General features: G+C 52.6%; 1 protein-coding gene across 2 annotated transcripts in view; it reads right to left on the reverse strand.

Moving 5' to 3' along the window:
- NDRG1 (N-myc downstream regulated 1) overlaps window positions 1-21,499 on the reverse strand; it is a 54,811-nt gene that overhangs the window by 6,268 nt on the left and 27,044 nt on the right. For both annotated transcript variants that reach the window (XM_033842894.2, XM_073794780.1), the window contains exons 4-14: window positions 19,143-19,248; window positions 17,057-17,177; window positions 13,590-13,652; window positions 12,727-12,787; window positions 11,542-11,628; window positions 9,282-9,338; window positions 6,398-6,501; window positions 4,786-4,842; window positions 3,905-3,956; window positions 2,631-2,678; window positions 1,494-1,529 (exon numbers count right to left, since the gene is read on the reverse strand). In XM_033842894.2, the coding sequence (XP_033698785.1) occupies window positions 1,494-1,529; window positions 2,631-2,678; window positions 3,905-3,956; window positions 4,786-4,842; window positions 6,398-6,501; window positions 9,282-9,338; window positions 11,542-11,628; window positions 12,727-12,787; window positions 13,590-13,652; window positions 17,057-17,177; window positions 19,143-19,248 (792 nt within the window). The remainder of the gene's footprint in view (window positions 1-1,493; window positions 1,530-2,630; window positions 2,679-3,904; window positions 3,957-4,785; window positions 4,843-6,397; window positions 6,502-9,281; window positions 9,339-11,541; window positions 11,629-12,726; window positions 12,788-13,589; window positions 13,653-17,056; window positions 17,178-19,142; window positions 19,249-21,499) is intronic.

Here is a 21,499-nt window from a genome sequence, read left to right on the forward strand (position 1 = left end):
AGACTGTTGCAAGGATTGAATGGAATGAAGGATGGGAACGCCCTTTGTAAAAACACACCCAACTTGCAAGGGCAGGAGGAGGAGGGATTACACAGTTACTGGTCCTCATTGGGCTGCTCTCCTGGGAGCCTGGGCTAGCTCAGCTCCTGCCATGACATATAAAACGTGTTTTCACTAAGGATAGAGTTAGATTTCTCTCATTTCAAGTAGAGAAAGGAATAAAGGGAGGAAGGAAGTATAGGTGGAAAGAAAAATGGCGCCCCTTCTCTGCAGCCAACTTTTGCTGCACTGTCTCAGTAGCAGTGTCAAGCGGGCTGGGTGGATGAACTAGTCACTAGTGTGCAGGTATTAATCCTGTTTACATCCAAGCAGGGCTCTACTGGAAAGCCATCTGTTCCCTCTAGAAACTGAGACATCCCATCCTTCTCTGGCTACTCCAGCTATCAACTGGGCAAAACACAACAGCAGATAAAAAGCTGAAAATATTTTGTTCTTTGCCAGTGGGAGCAGAGAGAGACACTGGAAACAGAAGTTAAGAGAGCCACCCGAGGCCACTTGTGCCGCTCACTCTGCAAGGGAGGCTCCCAGGGAGCTCAGCGGGACTTGTCAGGACTGGGGGGGCACCTAGAGCTAGAAAAAGGCACACATCCGATTGAGAAATCGCTGGATTACCGAAGCTCTGAAGTCCCTTTCAGGACTGGAGGGAGAAAGAAGGTTAGGGGACAGTTTGGTGGAAAAGACAACCCAAAATGCACAAAATATTTCATAGTAAGATAGAGTGCAAAACTGTACTGATAGAAAATTATAAGAAGAGATAAAAAATTCATTCACTTGTTAGGTTGGGGGGTGGTATTTATGGGTGGAGACTTGGAGGGGACAGTTATTGTGCTGCAAACACAGTACAATGATTGATATGTTTATACGTGCATACGCACATATGCATACATGCATACACGCACACACACATATGCATACATGCATACACACACATACACACATATGCATACATGCATACACACGCACACACACACATATACCCATGTGCATGCACACACACAGACACACACACACACACACACACACACAAACACAGAAACACACACACACACACACACAGAAACACACCCTTTGGTTCAGCTCCTCTCTGCGCTCCCTGCTTTGCCCCTGGGCTCCAGGAGCCTGTGGCTCCAGCGGAAGCCTGTGGTCTTTGGGGTCAGACACACCTAGATTCTGATGCATGACTGCCAAGCTGTGTCCACTTGGCAAATCCCTTCACCCCTGTGAACGCCAGCATCAACTACTCCACAGGGGCTTCTGGGGGACGACCAAGCAAGTCCTGACATGCAAGCACCTTTTATAAACGGTAGCAGGTCCAAATGTGTCATCAGATGTAGCAGCAAGGTGGGCGGCCAGCAGGCAGTGAGGGAAAGGGGGGTAACGGGTCCCAGAGGCACATGCCCTCCACCTGGGGAGCGGGGACAGGTGTAACTCACCTGGGAGATCTGTGGGAGGCCGCCACAATCCGCCATCTGGGAGAAAGAAAGCTGGTTAGTGCCAAAGGCCTCACGTGGAGGGGATGCCGGCTCTGTGGACCAGCTCCAAACGGGCACCCACTCTGCCCGCTGCCCTGCCCCGGGCCTGCCTTGCTGAGGGGGGCCTGGACATGTTACAGGTGGGGAAACACCCACCTCACCTGGCGCGCCTGCTTTGGTTACCATCCGTCTCGGCGTTAACCATTACTTGCAGCTTCCAACAGGCCGGGCGCTGTGCTAGGCCCCGTAGATGATTTTTCTGCTCCCCCAAAACCCTGGAAGGGACGACTGTCCCACTTTAGAGGCAGAAACTGGGCCAGAGAGAACTTGAGGAACTTGCAAAGTTCTCGCCAGGGTCTGTCTGACCGGAAAGCATTCACTGCACGAGGCCCTGGACACACAATCTCTTTAAAGACCCCTCAGAAGGAAACTGCAGGATTCAAGGCTTCAGGCCTGACGGGGCTCCTGGTTGGCCACGCTTGGTAAATGCTATAATTTCCAGAGTTGCTAGTAAATCACCAAACCCAAAGCCATCATCACTGCTTAAAGCCATTCCAGGCATGTGTGAATACTTATCCAAAGCCCAGGGTTCTGGAGCACTTGGGCAGCGAGGTGAGGATGGGGAAATAGGACTGGAAGGTCTCGGTGAGACTGAGTGGGGCTGTGGCCAGCCTACAGCCCAGAGTCTCAAGACTAAATCCCAAGGGCTAGCCTCAAGGTCAGCTAACTTGGGGCAGCCTTCAGCCCAACGGGAATGCAGCGACAGAACTCCAGGGGCCCGTTCAGCAGGGCAGGGGGGTGCAGTGGGGACAGTCTGTCTAGAATCAGGCCCCACCCACACAATTCCTATCCATCCCTCTTCAGAGCACCACGGCCGGCAGCCCGTAAACTCCTGGGGTACCAGAGAGGGATCCCCTCATCTTTGCAGCCTTGGGTTACCAGCCAGCACCCAATAGATGTTTGTGAACAGACACATTAATTCACCATTTCTGTGATTTCTGACCACCAGCTTTGCCATAATCAGGCACAACTCAAGTTTGCAGGAAACTTAGGGATTTCTGAGAGAACAAATGTAACCCTCCATCATTTTCCCTGTACCTTGAGAAGAGTGGTCTTCGTTGGGTCCAGTTTCGAGTTGCACTCCACCTAGACAAGAGGAGGGAGAAGAAATTTGCAAATTGTCTACCTGGAGCCAAAGTCATAAATTTTCCCCCTCTCCCTGCCACCCTGCCACCATCACCAGGAGCTCCAGTATTCCTACGGTCATGGAAGAAAGAATGTGGGCTTTGGGATTCAACAGATGTGGCTTTAAATTCCAGCCCTACCATCACTAGCTATGTGACCTTGGACAAGTTACTTAACTTCTTTGAGCCTCAGTTTCCTCATCAATAAAATGGGGATAATATCTTTTTCAAAGGGCTGTTGTGAAGATGAGCTAAAATGTAGAAGGTGCTCCAGAAACGGCTACTAAACGAATGGGCTTGTTTCACCAGCTGCTGCCAGTAATTCTTCAGATTCAACAACCCCAGTCCCAACAACCATTCTTCAAATGAAATCATACCCACCAGGATGGTTTCTTTCTTCAGTTTGTCAATGACCCTCTTAAAAGTGCATCTAGAAGTGGGCAAAATACCCGCCCGTAACGTGTGATGTTCAAAATGCCTATGGTAGAATTATCACCTCCCTTAATGTAAAGAATATATCCTTATCGATGCATCTTATGATTATGTCCAGTGGACTAGATTGCAAGTAATTCATGGTTCATTTGGATTCCCCAGGTCTCTACTAAATGAACATTTGCTGACCCTGCTCTAGCCTACTGCACAAGGCATGTCACTACTCTAGGACTCTGCCCACTAGCCCCCAAGTCTCCCGTGTCCTCGGCTATGGGGGTGTTGGAAAGATGGAGTCCTGTTTTGCCTCCACCACATCACAGGTGGGAATTAAGGGGTGAAACGAGCCAGAAAACCTTTCCTAAGCCCCGCCCCCCAGATGCCTGTCTGCCCCACCAGACGGATCAGGCTCCAACCAGGTCTGAAAGCTCCACCTGATTCCCAAACACGCAGACAGTCTCCTAGCCAGGAAGCCAAGCGGAAACACGCCCGTATAAACAAGCCAATGGGAGGCAGGTGAGGGGGCCTGGGAGAGGAGACAGAGGCCCCACTGCCAAGCAACTAGGGCTGGCAGTCACCAGGGAAGGAGGCTGGTGGCTGGACCCTCTGACCAAAGGCCAATATGGCATCTAGAAGATGTCACTTGCCCTGATGGGGAGCAGAGGAGGGGAAGAGGGTGGGCAGGGAGACTTCATACCAAGGTAACTAAAATTGGACCATTGAGTTAAGCACAGAAACCAGTGGTTGATTTCTACATACCACAGCGTCCACAGCAGGAGAACTGTCCCCAACCACCAACAAAGCAGGACACCTGGGGGCAGGGAGACAAGGGGGAGTTAACACAAGGTTCACTGAGAGATTCTCATGCTCCCAGCCCTGCCAGGCTGGGGCCAGAATTCTAAAAAAAAAAAAAAGATTGACTTTGTTTTCCCCAGTACCTTTGGCTCTTTTTACTACCTTCATTCTCTATCCTCTGCTTTATTCTTAGGGAAAAACGGGTTAGTAGTCATTTACACCTTAGTATGAATTTCAGCCAGAGAATTTCTATGCCCTGATGTTTTATTTTCAAGCACCCTCTCCGCAGGGAAGGATGAGTAGGACTTTGCCAGCAATCAAAAACAGAGATGCAAACGACATGCCTGACAGAGAAAATGGCATGTGCGAAGTTCAGGTGTCAAATAATATGGTTCACTTAAGGAACTATAAAAAGACATAGTTGTTACTATTGGAATCCAGGTGGCTGCACCCACAACTGTCTTTTCCTTCTAGCTCTATAGAGCACTTCAGGGTGGGTCCTATGTCTTATTCATCTCCAGGCTCTGTGAAGCAAAGCCTCACACAGCATTGGGCATAGCATAGGTGCTTCATAAATTCTGTCCCGCTGTGGTTATTAGCATTCCTTGTTGGAGGTCCAAGGCTCCCCCCACAGCTCTCAGGGACACCCTACAAACCAAATTCCTGCACAAGGGGAAGACCAGTGAGGCTGGGCTGTGCTCAAGCCCTGGGCAGGATCCACGCAGTTCTCGCTGACTGGGCTGTCCTAGCACAAGGGGGGCAGTCCTGCCAAACTCAGAACTGAGGTGCTGCTGGCAACGGTAAGCACAGCTAAAGAGACGGTGCAGGAGAGAAGGGCAACTCACTGCAGGGTGACCGTGTGGGTTCCGGGCATCGGTCGCTCAATCTCCAGGTCCCGCCGGCTACGGACAAACAACAAACAAACATACCTGTACATCAGCAGACCCTCCCCTGGAGGAAGCCCCTCCCACCGAGCCAATCCCAGGAGCTCCTGCACTGGCCGCTCTGGCAAATACCCACCTACATCCCAAGCTGTGTCAGGTCCCACCCCAGCCTCTCTGGGTCCATAGAGGTGGCTTCAGAGACAGCGGGACTCACGAATCCCACCTCATTGTCCCCCAGGTGCTTTTTTCCTTTTATATACAAATCGCACCCTCCTCTACAGAAGGTCCCTGCTTCCCATCCCCCCTCGTAGGAGCCTCTACCTCCCAAATGGTGTCCAGGTTCTTCTCTTAGCCTCACTCTCACTCTCGCTCCCAACTCTGAGTCCTCTACATAGTAACCAAACCAACTCTTTAGAACTCAGACCTGATCCTTTCACTCCCTCGTTTTAAACCCTCCCATGGTCTCCCACTGTACCCAGTGTGGCTCTATTACTCTCCCCTGCAGACGGACACCAGCCTCTCCCTGCCTGGCAGCTCCCACCATGAGACACCCTTTCCCGGCTCACAGCCCGGACCCAGCCCGGCTGCATTCAAATCACGCTCCTCTGCTTCCTAGCTGTGTGACCTTGGGCAGGATGCCGAACCTCTCTGTGCCTTCACTTCCTCAGCAGGAAATGACGGTGAGAGCACCCTCATCATAGGGTTTTTCAGAGGCACCAGTTCGTCCCTGCAGCATGTGGGGCAGCGAGGGGTTGTTGCTCGTCTCCTCTGGGTGCCCACTACCCAGCTGAAAGCCTGCCCTCTCCAGTTCTCACTTAGCGCTTGCTGAATAAATGAGCACTCAGCCTCCGTGTCTTTGGTTACACGCTGGGGCCATTACCAGTCACCCCTGCACTGAGAGGCTGGGTGGAGGGTAAGAGGAAAGGGACACAAATGCCCTTCGTGAAGCCAAGTTATTAACATGTGAGAGACACAGAGCCCAGGAGGCTTATTCCTGCCCCCTCTGTGGGAGCTGCAGGCTGAGTTCCCTGGAGATTCCAGAACCCCTGGCTGCTCCCAGGGGCCCCGAGCTGTCCCCTCCCCTAGCTGAGCCCCAGACCAGCACTCAGGTATCCTTAAGAGGGCTGCGCCCTCGCCAAAGACCATGCTCGTGTGTCCTTATCCTTGGAGTGACTCCTTCGCCTCCCAGCAGCCTCCCTGGATTCTTCCCGTCCTCCCCTAGGGCTTTGCTGCCTCCCTCTCGGCTCTCCCCACACCCGGACCTTCCTTAGGGTCAGCGTTGGCACAGGCGTGGACGCAAACCCTTTGCGATGTGACTGTTCCCACTCGTGCGTGTGCCCCTGGTGGTCTGGAGTAGAAGTTCAGTTTGCTCCTTGCAAAGCACTCAAAACTCCAGGAGGCACCTGACTTCCCAGGGGCCCTTACTGGGCACCCTTGTTCTGTTCATCTATTTGCTCAGGGGCTGCATCTTATATTAATTTTATAATCCCTCCTCTCTTGCCCCATGTTCGTCCCGGAACTACAAAAGGAGCCTGACAAGTGGCCATCGTGTGGCCCAGCGGCATCCTGGTACCTGTTGTAGACGTTGATGAACAGGTGCAGGTTGCCGGGGTTCATGTCGTTCACGATGTGCTGGCGGCAGGTGTGGACCACCTCCACGTTATTCTGCATTTCCTCCTGCATTGACAGAGGGGAGAATGTCGTTCGTGGGAACTGCGGCCACGGGCCGGTCACTACCCTCACCATCCTTCAGGTTATCCAGCTACGTCGTGAAGGCAGTAATGCCTATTCCACGAGCCTGCTGTGGAGCCTGAGGGAACCTTCAGGAAAGCGGGAGCCGCACCCAGATGCAGACTGGTGTCTGGATATCAGCTGGGAGCAGAGCGAACGCAAAGCTGGGGGGCTAGCACGCCCTGCTGGGCTCAGACTTCAGGAGTTTTGATCTGAAGTCGGTCCTCTCGGCTCCGTCACTGCCCCTTAATTGGGCGAGTGCTTCACCTCTCTGAGCCTCAGCTCCCTTTTAAAAAAAAGAGTGGGGATGACGTTACCCGCCTTCATCAAATTGTAGGATTTATCAGAGGTTGGCCACTCTGGAAAGCCCACTGTCAAGAGTAAGCATGGAGGCGACTGTTAGCAATTACTATTATTTTCTTTTTAATGGGGAGAGGTGAAAAGAAGTTTTTCATGTTTGCAAAACAAAACCAACTCATGCAACAGGAAGTTGCCGGAATGAAGGGCAATGTTGATTTCCAGGAGGGCCAACCAGACCCTTGCAGAAGGCTGGCCTCAGCCTTCCCTCTCCCTGGTTCCTTTCTGAATGTGAGTTGGGACAAACAAACAAGTTATGAGCTTGCTCTGTTTCTCATTTGTGCAACAGCGGATGCTACAGTTTTCACGAAAGGGTCTGATGTGATTGACAACAACCAGATCAGGAGCGAGAGGGAGAAAAGGGGGCCCAGTGTCTCCCTGAGCTGTGTCAAGACAGTCCACGGTCACTGAAGCAACAAAGAGACCAGCTTTTCCCCAAAAAACATCAGGAAAAAAATAGTCCGAGGAATTGTGCTGGGGTTACAGATGGAAACACAGCTGCAGCAACTCGGGGGTACCAACATATACCCCAGGTAATTTGGGGTACAGTCAGGCAAAGTTCTTACTCTATACTTGACACCCCTCTTCCAGGAAAACACAGATGCTGGCTCCGATCTTTCCCATATTGCTGTCAGATTCAGATTATACACTCAGGGTGGAGAAAATGTATTGCAAACCGTGAAAGGAAGCATGAGAAAGGAAAGGGGACTCTAGTAGGCTACAAGGTGGCCCCAAGGACATGTTTCACATCAAATTCCTGGACTCTGCGAACGTTATTTGGAAAAGGTCTTTGCAGACGTAATTTAAGTTAAGGATCCAGAGATGAGGTCATCCTGCCTTATGCCGGTAGGTTCTAAATCCAGTGACAAGTGTCCTTGTAAGACAGAAGGAGATTTGAAACAGACACAGAGAAAGCCGCGCAAAGATGGAGGCAGAGACCGGAGTGAGAAGCCACAAGCCGAGGAAGGCTGAGGCTACCAGAAGCCGAAAGAAGCAAGGAAGGTCCTCCCCTAGGACCACGGGAGGAGTGTGGCCCGGCCAACACTCGGTTTCAGATTTCTGGCCCCCAGAACTGAGAGAGGATATATTTCGGTTGTTTTAAGCCACCCAGTTTGTGGTCCTTTGTTACCACAAACTAATACAAGGACCAAACACAGTGCACACTTCAGCAGCCCAGCAAAACCTCTGCTTCCCTGGGTGTCATATGGTCACACGCCAGACGGTCATCTTCAGCTAAGGAGCAAACAGTGGTGTGTAGGCCACACACAGTGAGCAGACAAGTCACCTCAAGCTGGGCAACTTGAAGGCCACGTCAGACCCCTGCATCAGAGCAGTACATCCTCCAGCCCAGCAGGAGGTACAAAGCCAGAGTCAGAGGCCACGCTGGCCGGGTGGCGGGGCAGAACCACACACCACTCGCGTGCTGCCCGGGGCTTGGTTCAGCCCATGCTCAGTGGGGATAAGTGCACCACAACCCGCCTGAGAGCCAGGCACCAGCAGAGGCACAGATGGTTACCGGAACCCACACTGGAGCGAGACTCGTAGGTTCCAATCCCAGCCCCTCTCGCTGGCTGCAAGACCTCACACAGCTCACTCAACCTCTCTGGTCTCAGCTTCCCCATGTACAACTGGGGAAAAAAACAGATCCATAACTAGGAATAAAAGGTCCTCCTCATACGGTCATAGAGTCCTTAGGACCAAGGCCGACGCACAGCAAATTCCATGGATGTGTTTGCTGTAGGCTTTGTTATAGCCCAGAACTGGAAAGAACCCAAATGTCCATCAACAGGTGAGCGGAGAAGCAGCCTCTGGTACACCCATACCACAGAACACCACTCAGCACTAAAAAGGGACGAACTCTTGATTCGCCCAATGACATGGATGGATGGCAAAATACTTTAACGCTGAGTGAAAGAAGTCAGATTTAAAAATAAAAGAGCACGTACTGATACTGTTTACATAAAAATCTAGGAAATGCAGATGAACCTACAGTGACCCAAAGCAGATCAGAGGTTACCTGAGGAGGAGAGAAGGATTACCAAGCGTCACAGGGCAAGTTCTGGGGGTTACGGTATTTCCTTAGTCATCTGTGATGGCTTCAGTGATGGTTTTAAGAATGTCAAAATTTGTCAAATTTGTCAAATTTCAATATGTGCAGTGTACTGTACTTCAACAAAGCTGTTAAAAAAAGACTTCTGTTAAAGGGAGAGCAAGAGAGAAGGAATGGAGTGACGATTGTGAATGAGTAACGATGGGCTATTTCAGGAGGGTCAGACGGAGCGGCCCCTCGCTGTGCCTGGGCCGTCTCTGCACTCTACAGGCCTGGCAGTACACGACTGAACAACACAACGACAGGCCACGCTGCTCACCTTCCCGAAGAGGTGAGACATCACCATGTCTGGAAGGGCTTGGGTCCATCCGGAGATCTGGGAGGACAGAAACAGGGATTAGAAAGCCGGCGTTCTAGTAGCCGGACAAGGTCAGGCCAATCCCACTGCCCTGGGGGCGGAGCAGCAGTGTGGGCTCCCTGGCACTCAGGTCTGAGGACGCCCCTTTGATGGGAAGGCGGTTACCTGTCTCCAGTTACTTACTTACTGAACCTGGGGCCCTGGAAGGCAGGGTCATCGATTCCTTACTCTCAGAGCCCGGGGCACAGGAGATGCGGAGAAAATGCATCTGAACAAAGACCCCACGTACTCCCAGCTTTTTCAGGCCTCAGTTCACCAAGTCCTCGGTAAAGGACTTCTAAACACACACTGAGCTCCCAGTCTACATGCCAGCATCTGCTTACCTCAAACTATATCACCCTCTAGATTTTCCCTCTTAAGCCAGTTTCCTCTCTCTGAATATACTGACCTTCTCTTCTCTACCTGCTCCTACTGACAATCCTAGGTATACAGCAGGAGCTCCATAAATGCTAGGCATACAGCAGGAGCTCCATAAATGCTAGCTGTGCAGGAGAAGCTCCATAAATGCTAGGTACACAGTGAGAGCACTGTAAATGCTAGGCATACAGCAGAAGCCCCATAAATGTGTGTTGGCCAACTTGAGTGTCAGGCAGGAACCCATAGGGGAGAGAAGCTCTAGACCTGGGGGACCTAGGCTGACCCATCTGCCACCTCCCGGCTGTGTGGCCCTGGGAGGGTAGCAGAGCCACTGGACCTCAGACCCCTCATCTGTAACCAGGATGCCAGGAGCTTCAGAGTCACAAGGCCAAGGTGAGGGTTACACACGGCAACTACACATGTCACAGGATAAGACCCCAGTGCCTGACACACACTAGACCCCCAAGAGAGGTCTTCCTCTTCCAGGGCTGGGGCTGGAAAGGAAGGATACGGTGCAAATACTAAAAACCCCCAAACAGCCCTCGGGCTCCACTTTAGCCAGTGGTCAACGTCCCAGCCCCCACGTCTGGCTCAGAACAGCTACCAAGAAGCCAAACTGGCCAACTGCAGTGCCATTGCCTTTGCTGGAAAAAAAAAACAACCAGGGAGTGTGTTCTGCTTCTGAATATCACGCCGGTGGGAGAAAGGGCTCCCTCATCCTGGCGGAATGTTCCAGGAAGGAATGAAATATCACAGTGGCCAGGATGGGGTGGGAAGCAGGGGGAGGGAGACCCCTTCAAACCCCCTGTCCCCAAGAGCCGTCCCAAACTTGGCAAAAACACACTTTCAAAATGAGAAGCCAGGATCACCCCGGCTTGAAAGTCTGTCCTGTTAGAGTTGGAATGGTTTCCCCCTCTCCTTGGCAAATACTGGGGCCCTTATGAAAAAAAACAATCATCTTTTTAAAAGATAAACAAGGAACCCAGCCAGAGCACAGCTTCCTGAGACAGCTCGGGCCCTTTCCCCAGCCAGGGATGTGTCCTGCTAGCTCTGCATTCCCAGACCTGCAGTGCTTGGGTCTCGGCGGGCATCTGACACCTGCTGATGGAGAGACGGGGCCGGCGGTGAGCCCAGCTCAGAGGTGATTCCAAGCACCACAGAGCCCAAGGGATCTTGTTTGGCCCCAGTTCTCCCACTACCTGGCTCTGTGCGGCCCTAGGCAGCTTCCTAACCCCTGCGACCCTCAGTCTCCTCCTCTGTAAAATGGTTTTAACAATCCCCACTCCTGGAGTGATTGAGGATTGAATGAGGTCATGAAGGTATAGCCACGGAGAGTAGAAAGAGAACTCGATAAACATTCAACACTTGTTAGCTAATTATTATTATCGTAAAGTTAAGTGGCATAGAATCAGTACCAGATACGTTATTTCTTTTTCATTAATAACATGTAGGTGACTGGGGTGACAGGCATCTGTCTTGTTCATCTTTTTATTCTCAGCATCTTGATCTAAGCCCAACATATGCTAAGTCCCCAGGCTGTCCTTATCAAAGCTGGCTCGGGACCCATGTCCCACTGGTATTGCTGGCTTGGACAGCAGTGTCCTATCGAAATCTGAACAGCACATGGCTGAGGTCATGTTCACTACTCAAAGCCAAGCGGAGGAAAGCTGCCTTCTTTGCTGGGGGTGGTGAAGGGGTGGGGCTAGGAGAGGTCTCTTGCATTTTGTGCTCCAGGCAGAGTCAGGCACACCTGCCCCTCTGCAGACTGGGACACCCCTTGCCCGACCCAGGCCCCCAGCCGCACCTTGGAGGCGGCCCAGTCCATCCAGCCTTCCGCACAAGGGTTCACGTTAATGAGGACGAGGCCCTCCACCATCTCAGGGTTGTTCAGCTGCAATTGGAGACACGAAGTGAGAGAGACAACCTAGCCATCTGAGAGACTGTGAACTTTAAAGTCAAACCAAAGACTGAGAAAAGTACCAGAAGAGGACCCGTGTAGACCCCCAGAGCAGGCTGCTGCTCTCGACACTGCCCCCCTTCCAAAACTGAGGTTCCAGCTTAGTAGACACTAAATGGGGCTCCTGAGAGAAGGGAAAGAGGAAACCATAGGAGAAGTAGGAGCACATGTGCTTGGCAGACCTACGTGGGACAAGTCACTTCACGCTGCTGCCCCTCAGCTTCCCTAGCTGTGAAATGGGTACAACATACCATGGCCCTCATAAATCAGACAAGCTAATCAGCTCTTCAGTAATCAGTAAGAATTCTATTACTTCTCAGAGATATGGAGACAGAGACCTAAGATACAGTTGAGACCTTATTTTATCTGCTCAGAGCCTAGACAGCCAGACCATTTTGTATTCGTGCCAGCATGCCTAACCTCTAGCAAAGTCCAGCAAATAATAGCCCATCAGATTACATACAGTTGAACAAAATGAGCATCACTGCATTTTGAAACAACCGTTTGGTAAGGCTCCAAAGGACCCAGCAGCACCTGACCGGGACCCCTAGTAACGTAAGTGACATCTGTCATGGTAGCACCTACATCTCTGATTAGCTTAGAGTTAGTCAGGGTCCAAGAGTTCCCTGACTACAAAACCTGTGCAGCTGCCACAGAAGTAGCCCAGTAGAGTACTCAGTGACATGAGGACCCGGCCACAATCACCGCGAACCGAGCGAAGATGATGATAAAAGCACATGTCTCGTGTGGCATTTCAGCGAAGGGAAAGAGCTGCTGGTGTGTACATGAGTGCACACCCACACACCCCATGTGCATATGTAACTCTGGACCACACACCCCGAAGTGCACTGTGGCTCTCCTTTGGGAAATGGAATTATGGCTCATTTCTTTTTCCCTTTGGGGAGTTCTTTTTGGTGCTTTTCTAATTTTCTTCCTTAATCTTGAATTAATTTTCTTTAAAACATATATATATATATTGTGCATATATATAGAGAGAGAGAGTTGTTTTTTTTTTTTAATGAAAGAACTCACAGCAAATCGAGTGAGGATGTAGGCACCCGCTCCGGTTCCCATGCCAATGATGCTTTTCAGTCTGGAAGGAGAAATAAAAGTTCATGTCCCAGAAGGAGTGAGCGATGGGAAGCGCCCTTTGAAAACCTTCCCCGCCCCTTGCCCTGAGGAACCTCATCTCCCCAAGGGTGTGTCGTGGGCATCGCTGAGGGTGGCTGGCAGGCTAGACAAAGTGGGACCACGCTGCCGTACGTGCCCTGCAGGACCTGCAATGCATCATGCTTTATGTCTGGACAGAAGACCATGACCTTGGAAAGACTCATGCCTTTTCCTCACTCCTCGCCCGACCGCGGCCAGGCTCTGACAGCCCCGCTGTCATTTCCGGGAAGGCCTATTTACCAAACTGCTTCTTCCCGCTCTCCAGCTTCATTTTGGATTCTAAAACTTGGAATGAAAATGAATTGGGCAAGAACATGGAGGTGTTCTCATCGTACAAAAGGCTCCACTAAGAGGTTTCCTTGAGCCCTGAAGAAATAAAGGCCTGGAGGGAGACGTTAAGCGTTCAGGCAACCCTATTCCAGAATGTTCCATGGGAAAGAGAAAGCAATAAAAGAAGAGAGGCTAGGAAAAGATGGGTGGAGTGGCTGTCATCGGGTGATGGATTTTGACTCAAGGAGAAAAGCCCAACTTGCAAGAGGCAGATGGGAGTAAAGAGACTGCATGAAAAACACTGTCTGCAGAGTATAACAAGCTGATTTCTTCCCTGATCTTTAAGCATTAACCTAGATTTCAGTGCTGGGGCCAGATCAAGACCCCAGGAGAGGCAGAAGCTAGAGATCACCCTTCTCTGCAAGCTGGTGGGGGAGTGGATCCCTCACTCTTACCCAAACTGGTGAAGGACTCCGGGCAGCATTTCCGCCAGCTGGTCCATGGAGGGGTACACGTACCTTGGGAGAGGCCATGCAGAGGCAGTTAACAAAAGCCGGGACCTCAGCGGAAATGAACAGTGCAAACGAAAAACACTTGATAGGCGGAGACCGTGCAACAAACCGCCCCGTGCGCCCAGACTCCCCAGTCTAGTCCCCGCCCGTGGCCCCCATTCCGAGCACCCCACCGTGTACACAGCCTGCTCCTCTGAGCAAGGATGCTCTCCAGGCCAATTCCCCCACCTTTTACTTTGTCAAGTGACCCTTTACAAACCACTTCCTATGTTCCAGGTCCCACAACAAGCGTTTGATGAGCATTGTAAGCTCATTTAATCTTTACGACTAGTCTGTGAGGTTGCTATGATTTCCCTCATATAAAGATTGTGAATATCATTAAGGCTAAGAGATAAGTGACTTGGCTTCGCAGACAAGCAGGGATTTGGAGCTCTCAGGATTTCAAGGCCCATGTACTCACTTACCTTCCCAAAGGAGGCCCCCTGGCAGCCCTCCCGTGAAGCCCTCCTGACCTTGGGGAAGCCCCTCCCTCTCATCTCCTCTCCCCAAGAGATGCTTGAGAAGAAGCCTGGGAGACAAGGCAGAGAAGGCAAGCCACCCTGATTGGCTGGACACAGTGGCTTCGGGAAACGGATACCCAGGGCGGTTTTAAGGCACAGGGATGCCTCGACTCGCACATCTTCCGGGACCACTCCTCCTGTTAACAGAGGGCTGGGGGAGCTCCTCTCTGTTCAAAACTGGCCCATGACAGCAGGTACCGAGGAGGGTGACAGTGAGGAGGACTCACACTGGGTGACCAGGGAGCCTGCAGGCTGCCTGGGTCTGTACATTAAGGCGAGGGCTTCCCCTCGGCAGGAAACAAGTTTCCCATCATCCCCTCCTTAGCAGGGCCTGGAAAGGGTCTCCTGTCCCCACTGTGCCCACCTTTCCAACGGGGACAGCAGAGGCCGCCTCCCAGGCTGGATCCTTCTCGGCCAGCAGGTGCTCCTTCCAGATTACCTACCATTTCTAGACTGGCTCTCCTCTTAGCCTTTGCACATGCTGTTCCCTCTGCCTCCCCAGAAGCAAGTGTATGCTCACCTCCCTTGAATTTCCAGAAGGAAGCCCTAGAGCCTTTGCCCGGCCAGGTGCCTACAACCCTAGCCAGAGTTCCCACACATTTTCTTTCCCATCTTCCTGGAAGGAGCTCGATTTGTCCTTTTCACCAAGGTCTTGGCTGTCATCAGGGAGTCTGGCCCGTTTTATGGAAAGCGAGTCCACACGGCACGCTGTGTTAGGAGCCAGCTCCTCCGAATGCCCTGTGATCCTGGAGGCAGGTCCCTGGGGGAGCCGTCAAGATGCCCCACAAGACCCACTCGGTCTAGGTGCTGGGGGGAGGGGGGGTGACGCCCACTAGAAGGCATTCCACAACGCCGACTTCGGGGCTCAGGCAGGCAGGAGGGAGTCCCTTCAACAGAGGAGCTGTTGGGCCTTTCTCATGCCAGGCTCCTGGCGAGGCAACGGGAACCCATGTGAGCAGAGCAGACACGGTCCTGTGCAGGAGCCGGGGGGCAAGTCAGCAGAAACAAATACGCGTAACTCATGACGGTGGCGACCACCGGGGAGGGGAAGGTGCTGAGAGCGGGAGGCTGAAGCAGCGAGATCTGTTCTGACCAAGCGGAGGGCTTCTTGGAAGACGTGCCATTGAAGGGGACGTGGGCGGGGGGGAGCTTGAGGACTGAAGGGTGTAGGGAACGTTCTAGGCTGGGGGACCAGCATGTGCAAAAGGGAGAGAGCCAGGAAGGCCCCGGTTGGCGGGGCTACACATCGACGAAGCCGTTGTCTTTCTGAAATGGCCACGGCTCGGTTTGGAGCCAGCAGCCCCCAAACGGTGAGAGCTGGGGAGACACCTAACTCCACAGCTTCTTTCCTCACTGCTCTTGGGGGTGGGTACACAGCCAGCAGGCGACAGGGTTCTACCCACGAGGCCCCATGTGTAGAAAGCTGACTCCAGAGCCGGGAGTGACCCGGCCAGGGGCCCCATCCCTGCTTTGCCGTCTCAGCCTCAGGATGGGGGCGTGCACCCTGGAGGGCCCAGGAGACCCCTGACCACGCCGGGCCCCGCCCAGACAGTGGGTCCCACCAGCCACACGCTGGAATCGCCTGGTAACTTAGGGGAACGAATACCCTGCGCCTTGGCCTCCGGGTGAAGGGAATGAAAATTCCTGCGAGCAGGGCCCAGGTTTCAGAATAGTTTTAAAATCTCCCCGTGGGGAGCTGAGAGTCACTGGGTCACCCCAAGTCTTTCAAACAATTTGTCCAAACAAAGATGGATATGCTGACAGACGCTTAATCTGCTGCTGTATTAAGAAGCTTTGAACTCTTTTAACGTGTGTCTGGGCATCCCTTCCCTTCCTCTCTGATAAAGATTAATGATTAAGGATGATTCAGAACACTAACAAAAAAGATCTCTTTGTGCTACCGAGAAGGCCTCTTTGACAGACTTTAAACCCAAGAACCTGGTCCCACCTTGGTTGGATCACAGCATGGTGAGGGGCCTCCGAGAGGTCTGCCACCCCCATGTGACCCTGACTGTCCAGTGCCCTCGGTAAGCTTGCCCCCAGCCTCACAACGAGAGCTGAAAGTCCACATCAGCCACGCACTGGGGAGGAGCAGGCAGTGTAGACACCCGGGACCAAGGCAGCCTGATGTTCCAAAGAGAGTTGGAGTCTTAGAGCCAGCAGACTGGGCTCAAACCCGACACCCGCCCCCGCAATGAAACCAGCTGCGCGAGCTTGAGCAAAGCAGTTAACCCCTGCATGCCTCAGTTTTTCCATCTAGAGAATGGAGCTGCCAGCACCAGCCATGTAAGGATTAAACACAAATGACATTTGTAAATAAAGATGATTAAGTCTGGTCCACAGGACGTACTTCATTTTTTCGTCTCTATTTTTCTTCCCAACCACAGGACGTACTTCATTTTTTCGTCTCTATTTTTCTTCCCAACCTTCTAGATCTTTCTCCTAACTATTTCTTCTTGTCAAGACCCTCTTCCACTTTAGTCCTGTCCGGGCCATGTACCCCTAGTAAAAAGCCCGACTAGCTGGGCTGCTGTGGTGGGGTGGGGACAGGGTGTCTGGAGGGGTGAAGGTCGGGAGCTATTGATTGATGGTTATGGGGGTTCCGTTTAGGCTAATTAAAAGGTCCTGGAGATAATGGTGGTGATGGCTACAACACAGTGTGAATGTATTTAATGTCAGTGAACCATACACTTACAAATGGTTAAAAACAGTAAAATTTAGCTTATATATGTTGTATTACAATTAAAAAAGAAACCTTAAAAGCCTGACTAATGCCTCCTCCCACCACCTGTTCCCACCCTGCAGGGCTCTCCTTTCCCTGTCCTGGGGCCCGAGGCTCCCTCCTCTTACCCCGTGGGGAAGGATGCCGCACTGTCCTGCTGGCCGGGGGCGTCCACGTGGCAGACAGCAAAGTGCTGGGTGATCTCCTGCATGTCCTCGGAGTTGAAGAGGGGGTTATAGCAGGTTTTGTCTGGAGAACAGGCACGGGAGAGAGAAGAGGAAGAAGTTAGGAGAGAATAAAGTCTGTATTCATTCTGTTGGTTTCATGCCTACACAGCAGGGGGAAGGAACTTTCAAGAAAGAATGGCTACATTTTCTTTCCCACTTTCCTCTGGTGATAAAAGGCAAGAATAAGTCATGAGGCAAGGGAGTGGGTGTGGAAGTGGAGACGGTCAGTAAACTCTCCTGCCTATGCTGGTGGATGACATAACCTTCCAGGCAGCGCTGGGAGGGGATCCCATTCCAGCTCCTGCTTCTTCCCCCAACAGTCGTGGCCGTGACGGTCCTCGTATGAGGTGGGGTTGCCCCACTGACACTCTCTTTCTCTCTAGGTGTCCTAAACCCTCACCTCAGGGATACTGGCCAGGGCACACAGGATTTTCAAACAAGGAGGACCACTCTTAGGTGGGCTTGGACGACCCTCCTAATCGCTGAGGCAAAGACGGCCAGCTGCTCACCGAAACACTTCCCTTTTCTTCCAGGACACACTTCTGGACTACATTTCCCAGCCTCCCTTGCAATCAGAGGCAGTCATGTGATCAGATTCTAGCCAATAGCATGTGAGGCTCCCCATTTCCTCATAACACCTGCCACCCAATCCTCTAGGTTTCTCTCCTCTTTCTTTTGTGACTGCCAGGTGTGGAGGAGCCAACAGAACCCTCAGAGGCTCCACGGGACGGTGGAGTCACAGCTAGAAAGAGCCTGGGTCCCTGAATCACCACATGGAAGGTGTCCCACAGAATGTCCACTGAGTTGTTACATGAGTGAGAACTAAACATATATCATGTTAAGCCACAGAGGCCTTGGGTCTGTTGTTACAGCGCTCACTGTACCCTAACAATGGAGGAGTAACACCGCCAAATGCAATTCCATATCCTCATCAGAGTCGGTGGAATAAGGTGGTATATATCAAAGTACCCAGCATCGGATTTGGTACATGATGGTTACAAGGGGGCATATGGGGGGAAAAGAGAGAGAAAAGAGAAGTGAGAGTGAAGGAGAAAAATGGTTTTCAGTGACTGACATCCTTCGTAGCCTCGAGGTATTAATAAGCTGTTGGAAAAACAATGTCATTCAGTCCATCTGTTAATCAAAAATCGAGCAAGCATCCAGCTCGCAATAAGCACTGGACCGGGAAGGGCCACAAGCGCCTCTGAATCATCACAGAAGCATTTCTGTTCTGTGTAACTGTAATACTAAGTAGATCTTGTTCCAGTCCCATTTGTTCCCACATTTGGGAACACTTCCTGGTCATCTTAAGAATTCGCGATCTAAACATCCATAGCAGCGGTATTCAGAAGAGTCGAGAGGTGGGAAATCCAAACGCCCGTTAAACGAGCACAGACACACAGAACGCGGTGTATCCGTACAATGGAATATCATTCAGCAAAAGAGGATAAAGTACTGATACGTGGCACAATGCGGACGTACCTTGCAAACATGACGAAAGAAGCCAGTCACGAAAGACCACACGTTGTGTGATTCCATTGATAAAATATGCCCAGAATGGGCAGATCTTAGAGACAGAAAGTAGACTAGTGGTGGCCCGGGGCTGGGGGGTATGGGAGACTGGGGGGCGATAGACAAGAGGACAGAACTTCTTTTCAGAATAATAAAAATGTTCTAAAATGGATCCTGCTGAAGGTTGCACAATCCTGTGAAAACACTAAAAACCACCGTAGACCTTCATTAAAGGCAGTCACTGTCACACAGACTGATGGTGGAGGACTCCTGAGTCCCCAGCATCTCCCAGCACCCAGGCAGTGCATTCTGGGCTCGTCCAGTCTGTGGCAAGAGTTCTCCCCAGAACAGCTCCAGGAAGTCCCGGCAAAAGAGGATGAGGCAGACTCCCTGCCAGCCGCCCTTCCTAGCTGTCCTCTCCTCCAACCCTGGCAGACACCCGCTCGCCCAGGACACGCGGCTCCTCGGAACTTACGGTTCATGCCAATGTCGTGGTAGGTGAGGATGACGGGTCGGTTCCCCTTGGGGGTCCCACACAGTGTGACGTGAATGGAGCCATGCAAAGTCTCGATGTCCTGCTCCTGGGGAGAGACAGACAGACGGGCCTGTCATGTGGGACCCGCAGTCACGGTGTGGCTGGAATTACAGCCTGCAGACACCCAGCGCGCGTCTCACTGCGGTTGGGGGAAAGCTCCTAGTTTGGTCGTGGGAGCACTGGGCTTCGGGTGGCAGCTCTCTCTGGCCAGAGAAGCCACTCTGAGAAGCAGAGACAAAAGGGGAAAGGGGGACCAAGGAAGCACCCCGCCATCCGTTAAGGTCAATGGTTGCCAATCTGAAGAACTCGGCTCAAAAATAAATACACCCCAATTTTCAGGTTCCGCCTTGAGAGCGGGAAAACTCAGTATCTGAGTTTTGAACAAAACCCCTCTCCCTTCTCCATCCCAGGCTGAGAGATGCTGGGGCTTCCAGGCATCCGCTCTGAAGACCCCTGAAGCATCTCCCAGGCGGCCGTCGTGCCTCTGCGAAATGGGAAGAACAATGGAACCTCAGGGGGAAGGCTGAGTGCTTCGTGCCCGGGCCCATCCCCAGCACAGGGGTCCTCCTGGGCTACCTGCCTTATCCCCCCAACCAAAGCACAGAGGTCCCCATCTCCCCAGCCCTCTCTCTCTTCCTCCGAGTGCCTGCTCACTCCTGCCTATACAAATGCTGGAAAAATCCGCAAACGGTGGGGCAATGGTCCAGCCCCCAGGGGGGACCACAGATCATCTGCTGGGCGGAGCCCTGGCCCTGAAGCCACCGTGGGAACAATGGTTCACTGTGGGGACCGCATTCTCTATTGTCTCCTCAGCTGACCCACAAGGCGCCCTCTAAAAATAGGCCAGGCTGGGCAATGTCCCCACCAGCCTGGGGCATCAGGGTTCAAATCCAGGCTCTGCCTTCCCCAAGCCCTCTGAGCCCCCGGAGCCCCATCTGTAAGACGGGAGGGAGCTGACCACCCCGGGTTCTTCAGCAGAGGAGATAAGCCTGGTGAGGGATACAGTCGCCGGCGAGATGGGGCTGCGCGGGACACGGGGGCAGGGGGGTAATGATGCGCCTGAGCCCCACCTTGGTGGCAAGTGTGGGACGTCTGGCCCTGGCTGGCACCCAGGATGTGTCTAGCAGCCCCCAGGGGTGGGAATGGGTAACAGATGCTGACTGATCTCTTTGAAGACCTTAAAATGATAAAGCCGTGGGACCAGAGCTAAATGTGTCCAAGAAGGAAGAGGCTGCCTCTGTCCTGTTTACTATGAGATCCTCGGGCCCTGGCACAGCTCAGGATCTGCTGGATAAAGACCTGACACTCGCATGATCATGGTAAACAGAGCTTCTCTAGGGAGTCCATTAATCTATTTTGGGTTCAGGCTCCACTCTGTCCCCTAATTGGCTGTGAGGGTGTCGGCAAGCTCTCTCCCCACAGAATTCCCAGGACTGGTGTGAAGTCTCCCAGGATTGGCACAAGCCCCCCGGAGCACTAACGCTTCACCCCCACGAGGCACTACAGAAGTGCTGTGACCATGGCCCGCGGCCTCACACCACTGCAGACTTCAGCCTGGGCCTCAGAAGAGGCATCAGCTGTGGTTATCCTTATCTGGAAGGATAAAGAACCCAGTCTCAGAAGCTGGAAGTGGCCTGGTGTAGGTGTACAGGTGTGGCAAGGTCGCCGAGATACAGGGATAATATTCGCTAAGTGCCCACCAAGAGTCAGGTGAGCTGAGCGAACCCGTTTTCCAGATGAAGAATTCGAGGTGACCCAGCCCCCGGCCAAGAGCACACAGCTTGTAGTGTGAACCAGGATTACAACCCACGTCTGCTGGGCCCTCATGTGGGTGTTGGCCCCCATCAGCCGTCCTCTGAGTTCTGTGTCCACCTGCCCACACGGGGAAGAGGAGGGAAGGCAAGTGTGACCTTCCCCATGCCTGAGACCCACTCCTTAAGTCACCCGCGCACACGCACAAGGTCCTCAGCTGGCCCTGGGCCTCTCTCTCCACTGGCCCAAACCAAGAAGGCTGGGTCTGAGACTGGATGGAGGAATTAAAGCTCTCACAGACACGTCCCTTTGTCCTCTGCAGTCCCAAAGGAACATTCTGCCCTTCTGTCTCCGTGGGGATGAATCACCCAGTGTCCTGGAGGGAGGAACCCACCCGTGTCCCCCGCGTTCTCCCAAAGAGAGGGCACCCAGGGACCCAGAACTGCATGGTCCACTCCCTGTGCTGATAGGGGAAAGCCTGTCTCAGGGCTCCTCAGGGGTCCCCCGTCTGGCTAGAACAGTGGCTGGAAACACTCACAGAACCC

This window comes from Tursiops truncatus, chromosome 17 (genome assembly GCF_011762595.2).
Source record: "Tursiops truncatus isolate mTurTru1 chromosome 17, mTurTru1.mat.Y, whole genome shotgun sequence".
NCBI lineage: Eukaryota > Metazoa > Chordata > Mammalia > Artiodactyla > Delphinidae > Tursiops > Tursiops truncatus.